The sequence below is a fragment of the Vicugna pacos genome, chromosome 4 (genome assembly GCF_048564905.1).
Source record: "Vicugna pacos chromosome 4, VicPac4, whole genome shotgun sequence".
Classification (NCBI taxonomy): domain Eukaryota; kingdom Metazoa; phylum Chordata; class Mammalia; order Artiodactyla; family Camelidae; genus Vicugna; species Vicugna pacos.
The window spans coordinates 23,077,304-23,100,756 of record NC_132990.1 but is presented as its reverse complement, the minus strand read 5'-3'; the positions used below and the strand labels follow the sequence as shown (position 1 = coordinate 23,100,756).

At 35.9% G+C, this 23,453-nt stretch overlaps 1 protein-coding gene and 1 long non-coding RNA gene across 3 annotated transcripts in view; one reads left to right on the top strand and one right to left on the bottom strand.

Annotated features, from left to right (window-relative positions):
• The window catches only part of LOC140696010 (uncharacterized), a 42,975-nt gene extending 36,248 nt beyond the window's left edge, over positions 1 to 6,727 (bottom strand). Inside the window, exon 1 of the long non-coding RNA XR_012071917.1 lies at positions 6,461 to 6,727. This is a non-coding gene — a long non-coding RNA (uncharacterized lncRNA). The remainder of the gene's footprint in view (positions 1 to 6,460) is intronic.
• A 112-nt stretch (positions 6,728 to 6,839) lies between these two features.
• Positions 6,840 to 23,453, top strand: part of CNTLN (centlein) — a 245,958-nt gene continuing 229,344 nt past the window's right edge. For both annotated transcript variants that reach the window (XM_006208273.4, XM_072959367.1), the window contains exons 1-2: positions 6,840 to 7,310; positions 13,558 to 13,646. In XM_006208273.4, coding sequence (XP_006208335.1) covers positions 6,951 to 7,310; positions 13,558 to 13,646 — 449 coding nt within the window. In that variant the 5' untranslated portion in view covers positions 6,840 to 6,950. The remainder of the gene's footprint in view (positions 7,311 to 13,557; positions 13,647 to 23,453) is intronic.

The window sequence follows — 23,453 nt, the reverse complement described above, 5'->3', positions numbered from 1 at the left end:
CATAAGATCTTGTGTATATTTCCCTGTGCTATGCAGTATAATCTTGTTTATCTGTTCTACAATTTTGAAATCCCGTCTATCCCTTCCCACCCTCTGCCCCCTTGGCAGCCACAAGTTTGTATTCTATGTCTATGAGTCTGTTTCTATTATGTATTTATGCTCTCATATGGTATTTTTCTTTCTTTCTGGCTTACTTCACTTAGAATGACATTCTCCAGGTGCATCCATGTTGCTGCAAATGGCATTATGTTGTCGGTTTTTATGGCTGAGTAGTATTCCATTGTATAAATATACCACCTCTTCTTTATCCAGTCACCTGTTGATGGACATTTAGGCTGTTTCCATGTTTTGGCTATTGTAAATAGTGCTGCTATGAACATTGGGGTGCAGGTGTCATCCTGAAGTAGGGTTCCTTCTGGATATGTGCCCAGGAGTGGGATTTCTGGGTCATATGGTAAGTTTATTCCTAGTCTTTTGAGGAATCTCCATACTGTTTTCCACAGTAAGCCCTGTACTCTTTATGTGACTTGCCGTGATTGTTCCTTCTTCTTTATAACATGTGATTTCCCTTTTTCTCCTTTATGGACTTGTAAGTTAGAGTAATGTGCAACTAGGTGTCATGTGAACAAGCTAAGAGGTGTTACTTTAAATCATTTATTGGCTGTTTACACTGTGTCCCAGTTGTAGCTTATTAGACTATGTTGGCTTCCTGAGCTAGATACCTTCTGTTTACCCCTCTAGACTGTCTCTTGATGGTTTTTTTTTTTTTTTTACCCTGCTCTGGGTCCTGGTGGCTGCCGTTTAAGAACTGGTTGGGTTCTGCCAGTGAGGAGCATGGGAGGATATGGGCATGAGGGAAGAGAGTGAGGTTTGATTATTTGTTCCTCTGATTTCCTTTCTCTTAGGTCTGTGCCTCTTACCAGGCAGCTGTCTGTACGCAGCCCTTTCTGTCTCCTGGTACCACCCTTACCCTTTCAAGTTTAGGCTGGTAACATCTCCCACCCTTTGATTAACCTTGAGGTACTACACTATCCCTTGTGCTTTCTCTGGATTCTACCCTTACCTTTGTAATTAATTTCTGTTTTAACTGCTTATCCAAGTACTCTGTATGAGTTATCATCAACTTCCTACTGGGACCCTGATCACCTTGCCAAGCAGAAAGGGAATCAGAATCTGGAAGTTCCAACTCTCTAATCACATGTTGGCTCCATTGGCAACTAGCCTCCATCCTTAGGTGCTTTCCAAAAGTCAACTCATTAACATAAAAAGACACCTGTAAGCTCTCATCATTTAGGAAATTACAAGTTTTAGGAGCTCTGTGCTGGAAATGGTAGTGGGAACAAGGACCAAATATTTGGTGTTTCTTATTATAAATTACATATCACAAGGGCAAAATGCCAGTGTGTGTGTGAATGTATGTATGTATGTCTATATGCTATAATAGTGTATAAGCACTGTTATAGGGAATAAGTAAGCATCATCAAGACAGAGACATTAAACCAGGTCACTGGCAATGGAAGAGAAAGGTCTTCATGTTCAGGGTGAAGCCGGAGAAGCAAAATCAATGGAAGTGTTGGAGTACTTTTGCAATAATGCCTTGAGAGTAAAGAGTATTCAGGTAAAATACCCAGGGCTAAGTAAGTATCTATTATCCCATCTGTTAGGGAGGAAGAAACTAAATTACGGATGAGAAAGCTAAAAACAAGTAGAGTGTTGTCTCACTCTGGTCATGTGTTAAAACAGAGAGCCTAAACTATGCAACCCTGTGTATCGAATCAGCTGACCTCCTTAGGGAATTTGGGCTAAGTAAGCTGATAAAAGTTACTAAAACCTAAATCACATAGCTAACTTTTTTCTCTAGAACAACACCTACACTGGGAGTTAGGACTTAATGGAGATAATTTTAGAAAAGTCTATTATTAGGGGAAAAAAGGACAGTTACTTAAAGAGTTTGGGGCTGTTATGTAGTCACTGAAGATGAAAATGGAAAATGAAATTCTGTTCCTGTAGCTCTATAAGGTCATCATTGTTGAAGTGTGTGAAAATCTCACGGGACAGCTGGAATTGTCATCAGTCACCCTTGAATAATTATGATCTTGACCGAGAACACTCTCAGGACTGATCAATAGTCACCAGGAATTACTCAAACAAAATTGTATTACAGTCATCCCTCAGTATCCTCAGGGAACTGGTTCCAGCACCAATCCTCCCTCCCCCACCCAATGGATGCCAAAATCTGCTGATGCTTAAGTCCCTTTTATAAAATGAAGGTGTATTTACATATAACTTGTGCACATCCTCCCTTATGCTTGCTTGCTTGCTTGCTTTATTTATTTAACATTTTTGTATTGAGTTATAGTTTACAATGTTGTGTCAACTTCCCGTGTAAAGCACAATTTTTCAGTTATACATGAACCTAAATACATTCATTTTCACATTCTTTTTTGCTGTGAGCTACCACAAGATCTTGTATATATTTCCCTGTGCTATACAGTAAAATCTTGTTTATCTATTCTACATATGCCTGTCTATAAATTTCAAACTCCCAGTCTGTCCCTTCCCATCCTACTCCCCACTGCAACCACAAGTTCGTATTCTATGTCTATGAGTCTGTTTCTGTTTTGTATTTATGTTCTTTGTTTTTTTTTTAGATTCCACATATGAGCGATCTCATATGGTATTTTTCTTTCTCTTTCTGGCTTACTTCACTTAGAATGACATTCTCCAGGGACATCCATGTTGCTGCAAATGGTGTTATGCTGTCATTTTTATGGCTGAATAGTATTCCATTGTATAAATATACCACCTCTTCTTTATCCAGTCATCTGTCCATCTGATGGACATTTAGGCTGTTTCCATGTCTTGGCTATTGTAAATAGTGCTGCTATGAACATTGGGGTGCAGATGTCTTTTAGAAGTAGGGTTCCTTCTGGATATGTGCCCAGGAGTGGGATTTCTGGGTCATATGGTAAGTCTATTCCTAGTCTTTTGAGGAATCTATATACTGTTTTCTACAGTGGCTGCACCAAACTGTATTCCAACCAGCCATGTAGGAGGGTTCCCTTTTCTCCACAGCCTCTCAAGCATTTGTCATTTGTGGACTTTTGAATGATGGCCATTCTGGCTGGTGTGAGGTGATACCTCATCATAGTTTTGATTTGCATTTCTCTGATAATTAGTAATATTGAGCATTTTTTCATGTGCCTATTGATCATTTGTATTCCATATACTTTAAATCATCTCTAGATTACGTGTAATACTAATACAACATAAATGCTATGTAAGTAGGTGCTGGCATGTGGCCAATTCAAATTTTGCTTTTTGCAGCTTTCTGGAAGTATTTTCCAAATATTTTTTATTTGAGGTGGAACCAGTGGATACAGAGGGCCAACATTATTTGTTAGCACAGAACAATTTTCTTGGTTTACCTTGACTAACTCCTGGATTGCAGTCTGTCCACAGGAGACTGACACGATATGTTTGCAACTGATTCAAGTGTCAAATTGATACATTCTAGCTTGTAGGGTTCTCTTTTAATGTTGAAGGAGTAGGTGGCAGGCTATTCTTGATTTGAATCCCCAGCATATGGCAAAACTCTCAAAATGATACAAAAGAAATCTATTATATTTAAGGTCTTACAAATACCTAATGATGGTTTAAAATTTAACAAATAAACCTGTTGATGAAATAAACAAAGATGATTATACCAAATTGGTAAGAATTAAAAAACATGTCTTAAAATTTGGCATTCTCTCTGAACAAGAAACATAAAGGCTGAGAAACTGCTAATACACTTTTCTCTTTTAAATCGAAGTTAGATATAAATTTGTAAAATTAAAGTGAGAGGTGCAATTTAAATACCATGTTAATTTCCCTCATTTTCCCCAACATTTCAAGTATACAATGGTGATATGCAGAGAATTATGTGTTTCTATAGTCTAATATACTTCATCCACAGCAGACTTTATTCAGTATTTCTGAAGAAAAGATCAATTTTAAATGTTTGCACAGAAAGAATTGCATAGGAGAAACAGTGTTGATTGTTTTAGACATTTTAATTCAGATAATATTGCAGACTAACTTTTTCTGAGTTATGCATGTTAATATCAATGTTTTACACATTTGTGTCATTTTAGCAAATAACTAATATAAGAAAGATCTTCCTATGTATGCTTCTGGAAATGTGCAAATTTGTATTCTTAAAAATTGTCTGTCAGTAAAGTACACTTACAACTCAGTAACAAAAAGACAAACAACCCAATTAAATAATGGATGAAGGACTTGAAGTGACATTTCTCCAGAGAAGATAAATGTCCAGCCATCACATGAAAAGATGATCAATGTCATTAGTCATTAGGGAAATGCAAATCAAAACCATAATGAGACACCATTTCACAGTTACTAGGATGGACATGAGAAAGAAAAGGAAAATAACAAGTTTTGGGGAGGATGCGGAGATATTAGAATTCTCATACATGGTTGATGAGAATGTGAAATGGTACAGCCACTGTGGGAAACAGATGATTCCTTAATAAGTTAAACAGAATTACCATATGATCCAGCAATTCCATTCCCAGGTATATACACAAAATAACTGAAAATAAGTGTTCAAATAATAACCTACATATGAATGTTCATAGTAGCTGTATTCACAATAGGCAAAAGATGGAAACAACCCAAATGCCCACGAGTGGAGAAATGGATAAACAAATGGTGGTATATCTATACAATGGAATATTATTCAGTTATGAAAAAGAATGAAGTACTCATACACACTACAGAATGGATGAAGCTTGAAAACATGCTAATGTTTTCATAGCATACAGAAAGACCCTATACTAAATGACTCCATTTAGATAAAATACGCAGAATTGGCAAATCCATAGCAACAGAAGTTAGATTGGTAATTATCAGGGGTGATGTATGGGGAGTAGTGGAAATGGAAAGTGATTGCTTAATAGGTAAGGGGTTTTGGTTTGGGGTAGTGGAAATATTCTGGCACTAGATAGTGGTGATGATTGCCTATCATTGTGAATGTACTTAGCTCTGAATTATTCCTTATGTGTAGCCAGTTTTAGTGGCTATAATGGTAAATTTTATATTATGTGTATTTTAGCACACATACAAAAAAGAAAACTAGAAGAAATCTACTTAAATCATAGATTCAAAACATTATCCTTCTTTTGAATCAAATGTATGTTTATCCACTGTATATAACAGAAGAGACTTCATTATTTTTCAAAATAATTTTTCTATACTCAGATGAAATGATGCTCTTCTGAGTGAATACCAATAGCCATTAAAAATGTGCATTCATATTGATTTTGTACCAAACATGTGAATCATGTGATTAGAGTTTCCATAATCTTTAGTCCAATGAAGTGTCATGTGCTATCAGACCTAATGCTCTATTTCTAGTGACGGCTATGGAGTAAGGGTAGTGATCAAAGGCACAAGTTTTAGAGTTAAGTGGATCCATATGCTAGCTTTTCTAATACTAGATGTGGGACTTTAGGCAAGGTGGAGTAATTTCTCAAGTCAGTTTTCTCATTAGTAGAATGGGGATAATAATATTTATTTTACCCTGATGTAAGAATTGAATGAGTACATATATGAAAAATAGTTATCACTGGACTTTGCATACAGTAAATTTTCAAGATGGTAGCTACTTCTAAAACTTATATGTACTTTTTCTAATGGAATCCTTCTGTAAAATTTGTGAAGTATTCAACTTCAGTGGGAAGGAAGCCCACTCATCTTGCCTTAGCAGAATTCTTAGTGGGATGGTGTCTTTTCCCTTGCTGACTAGATTTTAGCAGAGTGGTAATTTTAACTAAGTGAAGAGGTCATCAGTGAAAGCAGTCACCTCCCTACTTCCATAGTCCTCCTTTCCCCATCATAGCTCTCCAAGTGTTTTGGAACCCATTCTGCAGAGGAGAGTGTTCTAGCTTTTGGAAAGTAACTCGAGTGCTAGCTCAACGTGTATCTCCTTACTAAACTAATCATGAGTAGGAAGCGTTCAAACAAAGAAAAAGAAATTTAGTGCTTACTTGAAGTTTATAAAGAAAGCAGAAAGGAAGTGGGGGGGGAAGAGGGAAAAAAGGAAAGGATGAAAAATAAAGGAAGTCAGTCTTGTTTCTTTAACCACGCTCCAAGTTACTAATTTCAAATTGGTCCAAGTACCCAAACTTTTAGGCAATATGGGTCACATTCCCTCTGATATGCAGCCAACTACATAAAGAAGCTGACATTAAAAACTCTAAGGAAATCATGACTCTTGCAAAACAAAAGACAAAGGGAGCACAAAGGATCATAATTCAAATGGGAAACTTGCCCGATGGTCTCAGCTCAGCACAAGGCTTCCCACATCTTCTTGACATCATTCAGCTGGTTGTCAGCTGTACATAAAGCAGTTTTGCTAAAGGGTGTGAAGAAAACACTTAAGTGTAAAACGTATTACCTGGTCCTCAAAGGAGCTTACAACAGCGCTGGAGGGATTAGCCCTGTAACTAACACTCCAAGGCGGTCAATGAAACGTGACAAACGAGTTGGCAGGGGGTTGAAGGCGGAGGAATTCACAGTTAGGGATCATTGGGGCTAGGAGCTTGTTAAGGAAGGCTTTAACAAGTGGGAAGTTAGCTAGGAGCTAAGAGGCGGGTAGGGTTTTAGGTGGGCGGGAAGTCGTGCGGGTTAAAGACTCAAACCCGGCATGCGGGCGTGGCGCGCAGGGCGGACCGGCCTAACTCGTCGGCCCACGGCGCGTGCGCAGCCAACGCTCGCGGCGGGCGCGCGGCCCGCGGGAAGCAGGCCAGGACCCGCGAGCGCGAGACCCCGAGCGCCAAGGCGGGAAAAGGCTCGCGCATGCGCGGCTCGGAGCGTCGGGCTCGCCAGGATGGGGAAGGGGAGGTGGAGTTTCCTTGAGGGAACTTGACCCGTTAGCTGCCGCGGCCATGGCGGCGCGCTCGCCGCCCTCACAGCTGCTTCTGCCCCCGGCGCGACAGTTGGGGCCCCGGTCCCCATGTGTTGGGCGGGGAGCTGTGGCACACGCAGTGCGCAGCGAGGCCTCGGGTCTTGCCGGCGCAGCGCGGGAGGGCGTCGTGGACAAAAGCGATATACCCTGGCGGGGCGAAGAAGGGTCAGAGGGCCAGCGAGGGCCAGCGGGGACAGCTCCGGCTCAGGCTCCCCTCCTCAGCGCGCCCATGGGGTCCATGCGGCTAGAGGGCATCTCGGTAGAGGAGGCGATGGTGACCCGGACGCAGCTGCTGGAGGAAGAGCTGAGCAGCCTAAAGGAGGAGCTGGCCCTGTGTCAGGTATTGGTGGGGAGGTGCGCCCCTCTCCCTCTGCCTTCTGCTGTGTCGCTGCGCGGTCTTGGGACCCACCCACCTCCTCCCGGCGGCGCTGGGTCCCGGCTCCCACGCCCAGCCCTGCCGCTGCTGGGTGCTGGAGGGAGGCGGCCGCTCCCGGTAACCCGACTTGGGGCTCTCGCCCTTCTCCCGACACCGGCCAGGCAGGGCTGTCCTTGGCGCCCCAGGTTTGGTCGTCTTCACTTGTATACCACCGAAGCGCGAAGTCGCACCCCCACCGCCCCAAAGCGCAAGTTCTGTGTCGGGACGGTGGTGATACTTGAGGCAGCAGGAGTGGAGTGCAACCCACGAGTTGAAATGTGGGACAGGAAAGTGTAAACATTTTTATAAAAAATAAAACCCACTGATGAAGGAGCCTAGTTTTAATTTCCAAACCCACACTTGTCCTTATTCTTAAGCAGAATTTAAGTTGTTGAAACAGATCAGTAGTTTTTAGGGAGTCTCAGGTCTGGAACTTTCACACACAGTAAATGGTGCTTGATACTTGTTTATTAACCACTTAAACTAATTCCGTACTTCTGGAGTGAGAAATACCGTTTTCGTGTCATCTTGCCCGTGAAAAGCATTTACTAAATCAGTCGCCTTAACATTACTTTCCTGTTATTTGTAGTTTGTGTATACTAAAGATGGCTTGGTTACTCATGTTCAAAAAGATTTGATTTTCCTTTAGTTTTGCATCCTTACCACCATCTCTTCTCTGGTATTACCAGAACCTTTGGCAGGGAGTTGACTCAGCAATAGATCTTTGAGTCACTCAGTCTTCAAGACAGAACCAGTTAATAAGAACTGATAAACAACAAGGTAACTTTATAAACTAACTCTCATCAGTTTAGGTTAATATAAATTCATGAAATTCTTTCTCATAGTTTGTTCTATTGGGTTCTTTTGCCCCTTTTGTAGGATTCCTCTGATTGAATCAAGGCTGTAAAAACGGCAGTCTTTTTGAAATTAAGTATGTTTTGGCTTGAACAAGTTGGGGAGGTATGTGTCTACCTCCTTTTCATTTTCCATTTTCTGTTCTTAACTCGTTAAGGAGCAAAGGGCTAAAAAAAGACACCAGTGAATTTAAAGCATTTTGTCATCTGCACCCTTCATCTTTGGGTAGTTTAAAGATGTGAATCCATGATAAAGGCCTCTGTTACTTTAAGTCCTACTCTAAGATTGTATTTGCTCGTATCTTCTACACCCTTTCCCCCACTACCGCTCACTATATTTCCCACAGTTGTGCCCTTAGCTGGCCAGGGAACTAAGATGTTTACTTTTTATGATTGATTTGAGTAAGGAAATCAGTCTGTTGAAAACAGCCAGGTGACTCCCCTCCCCCAAATCCGTTCAGTATTATATTCTTTACAAATGTGGCTTCAAACATGGCTTTGGCCTCTGTGACCTTGGACATATATGGACTAGGAAGATGATTGAAGTACTCTAGGAAGATGTAAGAATTGAGATGGTCATAGTTAGCCTAGAACAATGGTTCTTGAGATTTTACAATAGTGACACTGTTAGATGATCATAGGCATTCCAGTAATGTGAGATGAGGTTGGTGGTATCCCATACTATAAAACTTCAGTCAAACCATACTCCTGCTCTTGGGGAAACATGAGGGACATAATAATTGAATTGTTTTGTAAAAAGCATTTAAGTTATTAAACAGTCACTTTTACATTAAAAAATATTTTCTCCACTTACTCAGCTAGAAATCATAGTACCTAATACATAGTATTAACCCTATGTTTTCCAAAACTTTCAAAAATTGTACCCCAAAATAAGAAATTCATTTTACGTGTCATCCTGGTAAGTACACACACATACACATACATATAATTTCAGAAGGAATATTTACCCTGTGTGTCATGAACTCTGATACTTTCTTTTAAAATCTATTATTTAAGAAAATGCTGCTATGATCTACTAAATTAATTTCACAACCCAGTAATGGGTCAGATGTACAGTTTGGGAAAAAGAACACTGCTAATTAATTAGTCTCTGGTCATAAGCAGCAGCTTCATTTAAGTTAGTTGGTTTTCCCGCATATTTAACTTACAGGAATTCAATTATGTGTGCTTGGTAAAGAAAAAGAAAGTGATTCCATGTACCATTCCACTCCATTGGAATGACCCAGGATAAGCATTTCCAAGTGTTTCTCTTAATATGAATATCTTATCCTACTTAATGTGATTGTAATAGTTAAACTTTTTTTCACATGGCTTCAGATTAGCAGTCAACAGAAACGTAATGCTTAGCTGAAGAAAAAGTGATTAATTTCAATGTGGAAAGAAAAGTTGTCTGGATTGAACATACTGAGGACAGGTTAGCTTACAAAAATAGCTTTTTCCTAAGGAACTTTCAAGGGTACTCCAGATATTAATTTTAAATCCATGACATTTATGCCTTATTTATTGATGTAGAACCTAACTCCACAATTCTCTTATTTTTGATTATGTATTTCAAGAATGTGGTCTGTTTGTGACCAAGGATGCTGCTATGGCTATGTATACATGCAGATTTATCACCACTGTAGAATATCATATAAGAAAAAAAGTTAAGTATGTGTTATATATATATACATACACACACACACACATGAACATGCACACACACATATGTATGTATATCTCAAAGCATATTTCTTTTTTTTAGTCACAGCCAAAAATACTAAACATAAGCCAATTTCAGGTAAAATATATTAGGGTATTTAAATGAAATTCATGTTTATTATTCCAGCTTTCATGATGAAACTAGCTTTCATGAAGCATGTGATGTTGGAATTAAGAGTATATGAGCAGGAAACTCAGCTAGTTATATTTTTCAGTTGACATTTAGGTGTGTTGAAACCTTGTCCTATCATTCACAAAGGAAAAGAAATTGAGAACATCTTGTATAATTAGAAGTCTCACCGTTGTTAGTAGCTGTATTCTAATAGATGAACCTTTTTGCACAATCATTTTTTCATAATAATGATTAAGTAAGGGGCTAGTTTGTGCCATACTCTTTTGATTGTTTTCCTTGAGCTCTGATAGGCTAATTATTAGTTTAAATATAGGAAATAGTTTTCATATGTTTGTTGAATTCACTCCTGCAGTAGAGGTCAATTGAGGGTCTATTATGTTGGCAGACACTAAACGAAATGGGAGAGTAAGTACTCTGTGAAAAAGACAGTATTGAGTGTCTGTGTTGGTAAAGTGGGTGTTTATTTCCATGCTGTCTAATAAATGAAAGTCAAAACCAATCCACTGCTAAAATAACTTAGACCCAAATCTTCGGGCATTTAGTCAACTCTTTCATTGGCTGAGTTTAATAAACTTTATGAGAAGGAGTAGAATTTTTTAATTTATATTTTAAATTACTCCATTTTGTGTGGAAGTTCTGTAGTAAGAATAAAGTATTTTGTAATGGGTAATATTTAATAATTTTTATTTTTAATTTTTTAAAAAGAGCATTTTTAAGTGCCCAAAGGAAAGGAAAATATAGAAAATATGATTGGCAATAGTTAGTTTCTTCATTTTAATAATGTCCAGGATAGTTTGGAAACTACTGTTTTGGTTTTCTAGGGGGATTTTTTTTTAAAATGTATATAAAGGAGGGTTTTTTTTTAATAGTTGTATAATCCACATTGAAGATAATATAGCAAAATAACTAAAAATCTTACAAAACTAATACATAGAATATCCCACAATCCATTTGTAGCATTTTACTGCTCACAGAAGAACTTGTTTTTTTCAAGTCAGATATCACTTATAAATGTTAGTATATTTAGGTGACAAAGTATTTCAGGTGAATACCATTCCTTCCATAAATTAATAACAAAAGATTTTAATAAGTGAATTTTAATAAAGAAATTGGAAATTTGAAAGTCCTCCCCAAAATGACTTCTGGGTATAAGTTATAATTATAAGTTAACAACAGCAAATTGTTTCTGGAGGAGTCTTTTCTTCTGATTGCTTTTTTTTATGGCTTCTATCATAAAAACAGCTTAAGAAGAGTTTGTTGTTACTTTCTCTTTGGTGGGGATTGAAGAGGAGATGTGAAATAACCATAACAACAGCAAAAAGAAAGAAAAAAAGCATAAATTAAGATATAAAGGTTTTTCACCAAAATTTATTGATTTTTTTACATTGTCCCTCTCGCTGTATTACAGCTAAGTTGTTTATTAGTAAGTTATACTTTTTTAAGCTGAAATAACTCAGTTATTTTATAAATGTTGAAAACCTGCTCCTTTTTGTGTTTTTAATTATATTAATCTTTCTTGCTTAGTATTTTAGGTAGAAAAGTTGAGGTGAAAAATACATATGAATCTTTACTATTTTCTTTTGAAGCGAGCTGTAAGATAAATTTGTAGGTTAACATTGGTTTCAGGGATCTTGTAATTTCATCCACATACCTTTTAAAAAGAGCACATAATGTTAACATAGTTTGCTTTTTCCTTCACTGACTTTCAGGTGGGTTATGACATGTGATTTCTTTATTGATGTTTCTTGTTTTCAACTGAAATCATTTTAATGCCCAAATGCTGAATTCTTCTAAAGAATAAAGTATGATATATAAGAATAGTTAGGTATGGGAGTACTTTTCTGTATTCATGGTGTCGAAAGTCTTTAGAAAACAGTCAAACAAAATAAATCCAAGATTTGAGTAATAAAAAAAATATAAAAATTTTAGAAGTAAGTATGCTTAATATATTTCTAATCTTAGAGTAGAGGCCTTTGTCTAAACTTGTAAAGAAAATCCATAAGCCATAAGAAAAAGATAAGTTTGAATATATAAAATTTATAACTACCTTTTTCCCCAAAATTCTCAATCATAAAGCTAAGGAAGCAACAACATACTGGGAAAATAACTAACATTTTTGGTATACATGAGCCCAATATTAAGATTTCCAGTGACACTTATATTTCATTGACAGAACTGAGTCACAAAGCCCATAGACAAGAGAGATCAGTCTTACAGTAGGACTGCAAAGAGCAGAAATCGTTTCTGTTATTGAGAGGAAGGGGAGAATGGATGATCGAGACAGATACAGTTAGAAATATCTGCCACACAAGTAAACCAAAACAAATAATCGAACAGATAAAGTATTATAAAATGAAATGTGCTTTAAAAAAAAATTAAGCAGGCTAAGGGGTTACCAGAGACTTGTGGGTTTTGGTGGCCATAAATATAGTAGTTAGGGAGGACTTCTGTTCTCTTGAAGAGGTGACATTTGAACAAAGACCTGAGTGAAGTGAGGTAATGATGTACATGAAAATCTGGTAGATGGTACATGTACAAAGGCCCTGTGTAAATAGAGCAAGAAGGTCTGTGTGAATAAGATGGTGAGTCATAGGTGAGGTTGGAGGGGTGTGTATTGGGCCAGGTGATGTGAAGTCATGTAGCCTTAGTAGAGTTTGGATTATTTTCCTAATCTGATGGAAACCCCTTGGAGAATTCTGAGCTGTAAGGAGCCCAGGAGACCATTGTAGCGAGCTATGCAAGAAGTGGAGTTGACTTTTACTAGGATGATGGTGGTAGAAGTGTTTAGAATTGGGATTTATTTTGTGGGTAAGGCTAATAGGATTTACTAATGATTTGGGTATAAAATGTGAAGAAAGAGAGCAACCAAGATTGACTCTTAGGTTTTAAGTCTGAACGGTGAGTAGATGGTGGTGTCATTTTCTGAGATGTGGAGAGGGCAGATATATGAGAGTAGGAAATCGACAGTTTTATTTTAGATAAATTAAATTTGAGATGCCTGTTAAGATTTGGCAGTTTAAAGGACCTTGAAAAAAAGATTTCAGCATGATAGCGGGGAGGGAAATCTGACTGGAGGAGGTTATAGAGTGAATGGGAGGTAAGGAAGTGGAGACAATGATTATAGGAATTTCAAGGAATTTTGCTGAAAAGGGCAGCTGCCAAGTGGAGCAGTAGCTGGGGGACAGTCTTAAATTTAGAAAAAATTTACTTTGATATTCAGTGTTTCAACATTTTGCATCCTCAGATGTCCGTAGTGTGAATAGTAAAGGTGAATGTAGGTTACCAGTGTAAGAACTTTCTAAAATAAAGCTTTCCTGTTACACTTTTCAGGAATCTGTTTTAATAGTTACAGAACTAGGGATCAAGTAATTATGCTTTTTCATTTTTAAATTTAATGCAGTATTTTGTCTTGTCTGCTATAGCTACAAAGCAGTGCACTTAAAATGTCTTTTATTTCTTTAAGGCTGATAAAGAATTCGTATGGTCTCTGTGGAAACGTCTACAGGTGACAAACCCAGATCTCACACAAGCAGTTAGTCTGATTGTGGAAAGGTGAGTTACCAAGTTCTTTTTTCATCAGTATTTAGTTCGTTGAATTTGTTTCTCTTCATTATTAAAATGAAAACTTGTCATTAATCCCCTGAAGAGATTAATTTGATTTCCAAATGAATGTTAAGCATGATACTGTAATTATTGAATTTATTTCAAGGTGTGTCAATTCCCTAAGTACAGATAGGCCTTGTCTTTTACTCATATTCTGACATATTTGCGAATTTTGCAGGTAAGAGATAGAACTATGACTTAGGCACCGTTTATTTGTGTATTTTGAGCTATTACTGCTCAACTTTTAAAAACTGGAGAAGTTCATGTTGTTTGGCTTCTGAGACTGCCCCTGTCGGCATCTTCCTAGAGATGATCCTTCCGAGACGTGGCTCACTTTTCCCCCCAAGATAATTGCAGTCTATACTTGAAAGCCTGGGATGACCTTGCAAGAGTAGAGTAAGTGTTCTGGAATAGGTTGTGAGGTTTCACTTAGCACTCTGTATTACCCTGTAGGGGATGCCCAGTCATTTAACTATAGATCATTGGGCCTCTCCTTGATCATTAGAAACAGTGGAGTGATGCTGGGTACTCCTTATCAAACATTTGGTATACAGTAGTCCCATGACACTTAGATAGCAATTAAAACACTTGCTTTCCTATTAAATGGATTCCATTACATTTCCTAAATGAGAAGCTAAGCATATGTTGCATTTTCTTTTTTCTTTATTGGAATTATGATTATGTAATCTGAATATCATTTTTGATAACTTGAACTATATTTGCCTTTGGAGTCTCTAGCTCTGGGATCATTCCAATAGTGTCTAGAATTTGACTTTTAAAAAATCTATGATACATACTTGTGTCTAATTTTACCTCCTTGGTTATTGTGAACTCTTAAAATAGTATAATTAGTTTCCTCTCATGTTCTTGTATGTTTAATTCATCAATAAGTTTTTCCCTTTTAATGATCAGAATTAAGTCTTCTGTTGAAGTACTGTTGTTAGTTCCTTAGTCATTCTTGAGATTAAATGTGATCACTCTCAGTTTCACTGTGTTTTTTAGCAGAATAGATCTTCAGAAGATATATTATTGGATTTCATTTGTCATTACTGTTATTCTTTCAGTACCCTCCTCTCCTTTTATTTGTGTACGTTTTTCAACTTTCTAATTTGTTCATTTTTTAAAACTTTTTAAAGTTATTATTAATTTTCACTTACTCTTGGTTGATATAGAAATAAATAATAAAATATTGTTAGGCTATCTTTTTCATCCTTTAAGACTTTCATTTTTTGTATTTTATAATATACATCTAAAAGTAGATGTATATACAGTTTATAAATAAATAGACACATATATTATGGGGTGAGTACCCAGAAGCCTTTTGCTCATAAGATACATAATGGAAAATTTTGGATATTACCTCTTTAATCTTGGAGCCATAATCTTCAAAATTTTAATGTGCACAAGATATACTTGGAGAATTAATTAAAATGGAGATGTCTGGAACTTTCCTCTGATCTACTGAATCTGTAGGAGTGAGGCCCAGGAATCTTTAAAATAAGCTTTCCAGGTAATTCTGATGTCCATAGATCATACTATGAGATACTTTGGAACTCAAATCGACTTTTGACATTGGAAACCTATAGTTTGCATTTATAATTTTATAATTATATAAATATTTATTTCCTAGAGAACAATGTAGTGTGTTTGGACCTATTGATAAGGGAAATGGTATGATTAATAAAATATTCTGTGTATCAAAGTCAAATAGAATATCTTTCTTTATGGTTCATTAATTACCCAAATTATGCTACCTAAGTCATTTTATATTTGTGCCTTGGTCTTTCTGGACAAATATTTTCCCCCTGGAATTTCTAACTGCCTTTGTATTCTACTATTTCTTACCATAAAGAATATCAGTGTTCAGACATTTGAATAATGGGCTGAACACATTCTTCCTTGGGCCCTTTGGCTTATCGTATGAATTAGGGCCAGTTGCTTTCTGAACCTACTCATAATGTCATCCTAGGATTTCTTTTGATTGTGCTCCTGAACTAGTTTCAGTTTCTAGGATCCCACATCTTCCTTTTTCTTTTGTTGGGTTATATTTAAAAATTTTTTTCTCAGAAAGGATGCATAAGAGGTCCACGTTTTGACTCCTTACATGCCTAAAAGTATCCTTATTTTGTCCTTATGCTTGGTTGATATTTTAGCTGTACATTCTATTTTAGCTGTACATAAAATTTTTTAATTTAAATTTTATTAGCCTGGCAAATAAGAAAAGGGGTCCAAAATAGACAATAAATTCAACAAATATCTAAAAAATAGAAGGATGGACTCACAGAGACAAACCTAGAGGAGAAAAATCAAAATCCAAAATCCAAACAGTATCTATAATGAAAGAGAAAGCTGTTCTTTCTGGAAGAGGCCCAGAGAAGCTCTAATTACCCAGTCAGTAAATACAGAGAGCAGAAGTCCACAGAAATCAAGATGACTGACTAAGGAACCATTAACCAAAAAGTTAGGCTTCCCATTCATCCATGTTCACAACAGCTACCTGCAGCATTTGTGTACAGCAAATAGCCCAAAGAAAGAATAAATGGAAAAAATTTTTAAATCTTAAGTCTTGAGATTGAAAGACTCTACCAAGGGCTGAGAAGTTTGAATTTTTAAAAGACTCTAGATGATGTTGAAATTTTACAATATCACATGTAAAGAGAAAATCCTAAAATTTTCTTGTTAATTAGTCCTGCAAATTTAATTTCCTTGCTATTACAAATAAACTCTCACATAGAACATCTTTAGTGTCATAAGAGTATAACCACTGTATTTTACCTTTGAAAGCATAAGGAAACATTACAACTTGAACAGGTAGAAATGATAAACCCTGAAGAAACAGTAATACGGAGTTTCATAGAATATCAGTACCTTATGAACTGTAGAAACTTGAATTGTTCAGTTTTTCTTTGGATAACTAAAAATGTGTTATAGTGATTTTTGTGACTCAGCCAAGTTTCTGCCTCAGACACAGACTTCATCCTGACTTTTAAAATTAATAATATATTATTTTGTCTATAAAGAACACTATTTTGAGTTTGGAGTAGAACAACAGAAATTGCTATTATTTTGCTTACTAACATTGTGTAAATAATTTTATGGACATATCCAACAATGTACAGTTCTGCATTTTGTGTAGCTTTGCCTTAAGGTTCTGAGCTTGTGATCCACCTACAATAACAAAGAATCTCAGGAAGTGACCTTCTATATTTTTTTTGTTGCCACTAATCCATTCAGAGTTCTGCTATAGTTTTTTAATCTGTTTCCCTGTGCATGCGCTCTTTTTTTTACATTTGCTACTAGTTCTGATCTCTTTTGTATTACATACTTTCTGTTCTTTCTTTTCTGTTATTTAATATATATTTAAATGTCTTAGGACAATGATCTAAGTATGGTCTATAGACCTGTGTCAGTAGCAAACAATAAGGAATGTGTGCCAGAATATAAATCAAACTTATGCCTGCTTCTGTGAGAAAGTCTTATTATTTATACTGCCTTATTTCATAGCAGACCACTAATAACCAAGTCACAGCCCTGCATTTTGAGTAGCACTGCCTTAAGTTTCTGCACTATGGTATGTACCACCTTCACTAGAGATACTCTTAACTTCTGTGAGTGGAATAGAATAAATGATGAAGAGAACCAGAATGGCAGCCTTCAAGGAATCACCAACAATTCTTGAGGCTGTGATTAAGCTTGGGGAAAATGCATCATAAATGTGCTGTTAAATTTAAAGTTTTGGAAGTAATGAAATTAGAAAACTACAGGCATTCCCACTTTCTTTGTTTTATTGATAGAGAAGGGATTTATGGATGGTTTTTATATACTTATCAGCTTTAGGGTCTCTTTTTAGTGATGTAACTAATTCCTTCTCCACCTGTATGTTTTCCTGAGTTGCTGAATTTGATTTACTTTTTACTGTACCTGAGGATGGATGGAGGGAGGTTGTTTCGTGGGAAAGACAGCCTATAGACTACAAGACATAGAGCAGTAAATTTTAAGTGAGTCTACCCAAAACATTTCTAATTGTGGGGGGTTAATTTCTCTTACACATTTTGGTTTCAATGGATTAAATGACTTTTCATACCTATTATTGATTTGAAATTAGATCAGAAGATGTTAACTACATTCTCATGTAAATTTCTGGTTTAGTTTGTATCTTGAGGATTAGTACTAAAGCATTTGTTTTATTATCATGAGAATTATACTCTCTTTTCCCCCATTTTCAGAAATTACTCCAGAGATAAGAGCATAATACAGTGTATTTAAGTTGATGTTAATTGTGTTCTTGTGATTCATTAAATATCATTAAGTAAGCCATATACAGAGACCTCTTAGGCTCATGTGGCTGTATAGCTTCTTAAATACTACTTTCACAACATTTATATGTCAATATAATTATTTGTGTCAGTCTTTTGACTTTCCTATTGAACATTGTGAGGATAAGGACCACATTATACAGTTGTTTAAACTGAAGTATAGTCAGTTTACAATGTTCTGTCAATTTTTGGTGTACAGCATGATGTTTCAGTCGTACATATATGTACATTTATTTCTTTTCATATTTATTATAAGTTACTACAAGACATTGACTATCATTCCCTGTGCTATACAATATAAACTTACTGTTTTTCTATTTTATATATAGTAGTATCTGCAAATCTCGAGCTCTCAATTTATCCCTTCCCACCCTGTTTCCCCACTGGTAACCATAAGTTTTACATGTTTTCCACAGTGCTTAACACAGTCCTTGACTTTAGTGTATAAACACACTGAGTGAATGAATGAGCAAGTGAGCGAATGATATTAAAATAGAGGGTAGTTGAACTAATATCTTAAACATAAGGATAAGTAAGTATATTTGTATGTTAAGAAGGTAGTGTTAGGAAATAATCTAAGAAAGTCCTCAAATTTGTTTTGTTTATTATATTTAGTGAATTAAGTGCATGATTCAGTAAATACTCTTTTAAAAAGTAATGTTGATTTGTTGAAAGGCTCTTTCATTCTTTCACATAAAACATTTGTTAGGTTTAATTTAAGAAGCATAAGACCAGGTCTTGGATTTGACATTAGTATTTGTGAAGGTTCATATTTTTATTTAGGTATTTAACCTCTAATGGACTGGAAATATAGATTTCTAGAAAATTTTCTAAGTTACTTTTTAAAAAGTAATTACTTTGAACATTTAATCACATATGTTATCACAGAGAGAACATCACATCATTAGCTCATGTAGAAAGAAAATTTGAAACTATGACAGCAGGAACTTGAGCAAATATGACAGCTTAAGCATAAGTATTTATCTCTACTTCTTCCTCAAATCTGACTAAAATGGCTGTAAAGGATTTTTAAAAATATATAAGTACCTATGGTTAAAGAGGACAGGAGAAAAGATGATAATGGGCAAGAGCTGTTAGTAAATTTTTGAATGATGGAAAGTGAATTGATAAGTGCTGTCTGACTAAGCAAAATGGAGAAAGTTTGAGCACGTGTTTAATGGTAGAAGGAAGGAACGGAGAATAAAGCTATTAAAGATCTGATAGAATCTAAAAGGAAAAATGTACCAAAGATATTTAAAGGGGTACTAGAAAGCAAGTAATAAATTTCTTCCTTGCCTTTAACAGTTGGCAGTAAGTGAAAAACTCTACAATGAGATAGCACGTATATCTTCACAATGATATTAATTTAGTCAACCAAATAGTGAGGTTATTGATAACACAGTGACACATTTCTTAATTCCAGAAGAAACAAAAATTTATATATGAGAGGAAATGTAATTATAGTACACTGTGTTGCTCAGCTGTGAACAATAATTATTATGTATGAAAGTAATATAAACAATTAGTATCCATGGAACTAAAAAGTGGGATATATAAAGATAAGTCAGCATACCCCCCAGAGGTGCTAGAGTAGTCTACTTGGTGGGGGGGATTCACAGAGAGGATCTCTGGTAAGTGTGCGTGTACTCCACTGTACTGCATTGTCCTCTTCACTCTGGGGCCGTATAGAGCACTCTGGGAGAATGGCTTTCCTCCCTGTGTGATGAGGAAAGCACTTCTGTTTGATGAGAGGCTGGGAAACACTAGTAAAATATATAATTATTTCTTGCTATCCAAATCTTCACTTCCTGAGTATGGATAATGAAAACTTGATTAATGATGGTATTGAGTTATTGAAATCTATTTGATTCCTGGGTTTTAGACAGAAAGTAGCAAAAGTTCAGATAGTAAAGGATACAAGCAAAGGATCAACCCCTATCATACACACACAATAAAATAGGCTTAAGTATCTTCCTGTGAGCTTTGGATTCAAGTGATATCAGTATTGGGAGGAGATGGGAAAGAAGTAAAAAGATTGTGTCTCAAATTAAAAATTCAAAGACTATGTAAGACAGGAGTGACATCAGTAAGATGGTGAATAGTGAGTCTCAGCCTTCATTGCCCCACAGAAACACTGACTTAATGATGTACCAATCAAAATACCTTTATGAGAAGTCTATATTCCAGTTAAGTACCCAAGATGAGTACAAAACCAAGGACACCATACTGAAGCAGGTAAGAAGAGCAATTTCATTCTACCAGCTTTAGTCCCTCCCAAAGCAGACACAGCTTAGCATCAAGAGATTGCCTCAGCCTATGACTTATTCCTTGTGAAAATAGTGGTGGGGAAGAGAGAGTGAGTGTCCATCAAATGTCACTGGCTTTTTGGTACACTGCCTGAGGGGCTAGATTCTGTTTAATCTCACTCAGAGTACTGATGGATCCAGCATAGTTCAGACACATGGGTCATGTAAGAACAAAAGAAGAGGAACCAGCTGTGCTGTAACTTGGAACAACTCTTTGGATTGGGAGAAGGCACGGAAACAGGCTTTTTCTCCAGAAGGGAGGGAGAGGAGTCGAGCATTCCTGGCCTCTCATTGTGCTACCTGAGGGACTAGTTTCTGTTTCATCCTGGCAGGGGTGCTAATGAAACTGGCATACCTTGGTGGGGGCAGCTAAAAACAAAGGAAAAGTGATGAGTACTTGCTGTTTGAGAGGCTCCCAGAATCTCTAGCTGTACTTATTTATGAAGGTCTTTCCTTGTCAAAGCAGGTTCATGATGCTTGGGAGAGAGATGACTATTTCTTTAAATGCACAGATGCTAACCCCAAGGATGAGGAACATCAATAATCAGGAAAACATTAAACAATCAAAGGGATAAAATGAATCTTCTAGTAACTTACCCTAAAGAAATGGGCATCTATGAATTGCCTGACAAAGATTTCAAAATAATCATCTTTAAGAAGCTCACTGAATTACAAGAAAGCACAGACAACTAAAGGAACCTGCCAACAAAATACTAGCAACCTGAATTAAAAGGATCATACACCATAATCAACTAGGATTTATCCCTGAGGTGTGAGAATCATTCCATTTTTGCAAATCAATAAATGTAATACCCTATACACAATGAAGGATAAAAATCATATGATTATCTCAATTGATGCAGAAAAAGTATTTGACAGAATTCAGTGTTTCATGATAAAAATCTCTCAAAAAAACTAGGTTGTAGTTTGGAATTTACCTCATTGAAATAAAGACCATATGTGAAAAGCCCACAAGTCACAAATAATACTTAATGATGAAAGATGAAAGCTTTTCCTTTAAGAGCAGGAAGAAGGCAAGGGTGTCTACTCTGTACTTTTGTTCAACACAGTATTGGAATTCCTAGCCAGAGGAATTAGGCAAGCAAAAGAAATAAAAGGCATCAAATTGTAAAGGAAGGAAATTATCTCTAGAGATGACATGACTTACATGTAGAAAACCCTAGAGATTCCATAGAAAAACTGTTAGAATAAACAAATTTAGTAAAGTTGCAATATACAAAATCAATATACAAAAATCAGTTGTGTTTCTATACACTAATAAAGAACTATCCTAGAAAGAAATTAAGAATGCAACTCTCCTTACAATATCATCAAAAAGAATAACTTACGAATAAGCTTAACAAAGAAGGTAAAAGACTTGTACACTGAAAACTATAAAACACCAATGAAAGAAATTTAAGTCATTTTAAATTTTAAATTTAATTTAATAAATGGAAGAACATCCTTTGTTCACAGATTGTTCATAGTTAGAAAGACTAAATTTTGTTTAAAAGTCTGTGCTAATAGCTATCTACAGATTTAATGCAATTCCTATCAAAATCCCAAAGGCATTTTTCACAGTAATAGAACAGTCCTAAAATTCATGTGGAACAAAAAAGACCCCAAATATCCAAAGCAATCTTGAGTAAGAAGAATAAAGCTGTAGGGGTCATACTTCAATACAAAATGAATTAAAATCAAATCAAAATGAATTAAAGATTTAAATTTAAGACCTGAAACTGAAAAACCTCTGGAAGAAAACATAGGGGAAAGCTTCATGATATTGGTCTTGGAAATGATTTCATTGATAAAACACCAAAGCACAAGCAACAGAAGCAAAAATAGGCAAATGATACTGCCTCAACATAAAAATCTTGTGCATAGCGAAGGAGGCAGTGAAATGGGAGATGGAATGGGAGAAAATATTTGCAAACCTTGTGTCTGATAATGGGTTAAACCCGAAATATTTAAGGAAAGCCTGCAGTTCAATAGCAGAAAAACCAAATAACCCAATTTGAAAGTGGACAAAGGACTTGAATAGACATTTCTCCAAATATGATATACATGTGGCCAATAAATATTTGAAAATATGTTCAAAATCATGCTCAAAATCACTAATCAAGAGGGAAATGCAAATCATATGGCTATTATAAATTCTGTTTTTAAGCGAAAGATAACAAGTGTTGGCAAGGATGTAGAGAAATTGGAAACTGCCAGCTTGTGGTGGAAATGTAAAATGGTGCAGCCATTATGGAGAACTGTATGGAGGTTCATGAAAGAATTAGAAATAGAACTAACATGATTCAGCAATCCCACTTGTGGGTATATATCTGAAGGAAATGGAAGCATGATCTCAAAGAGATATTGCACTCCTATGTTCATTGCAGTATTACTCACAATGCGCAAGATCTGGAAACAACATAAATGTTCACTGATGGATGAATAAAGAAAATGCGTATGTATATGGAATGGAATATTATTTAGCCTTAAAACAAAAGGAAATCCTGCAACAACAACATGGATGAACTTGGAGGACATTATGCTGAGTAAAGTAAGTCATAGAAGGATAAATACTTCATGACTCCCACTTATATGAAGTATCTAGAATAGTCAAATTCATAGAAACAGAGTAGAACTGTATTCTGTCCCACTACCCTGCCCCGGGCCCAGTCTGATGGAGAGGAAATGTGAGAAATCTTGTTCAATGGGTATAAAGTTCAAGATCAATAAATTCTAGAGATCTGCTGTACAGTATTGTGCCTGTAGTTAACAATACTGTATTGTCCGCTTAAAATTTCTTAAGAGGATAGATTTCATGTTAACATTTTCTTACTAAAATAAAAAATTTAGTATACACAAGGAGAAACAGAAAAAAAAGGTTCTTCATTTTATTAAATGAATTTTAACAACAAAAATAAATATAAATATATATAACTTTAAGAGGACATTTATGGGTGGTGATGAGTACTGTTTTTTTGTTTATGTCTTATTACTGTGGTTGAAAAACTAACATGTATAACTTGGATAAAAATAGATAAAAATATGTGACTATTCATTTGGATTCTGAATGTGTTGATTTATTAATTTGAAAATGGTGTATGTTAGCATAGTGTAGCAGAATTTTAGGCCTTTTA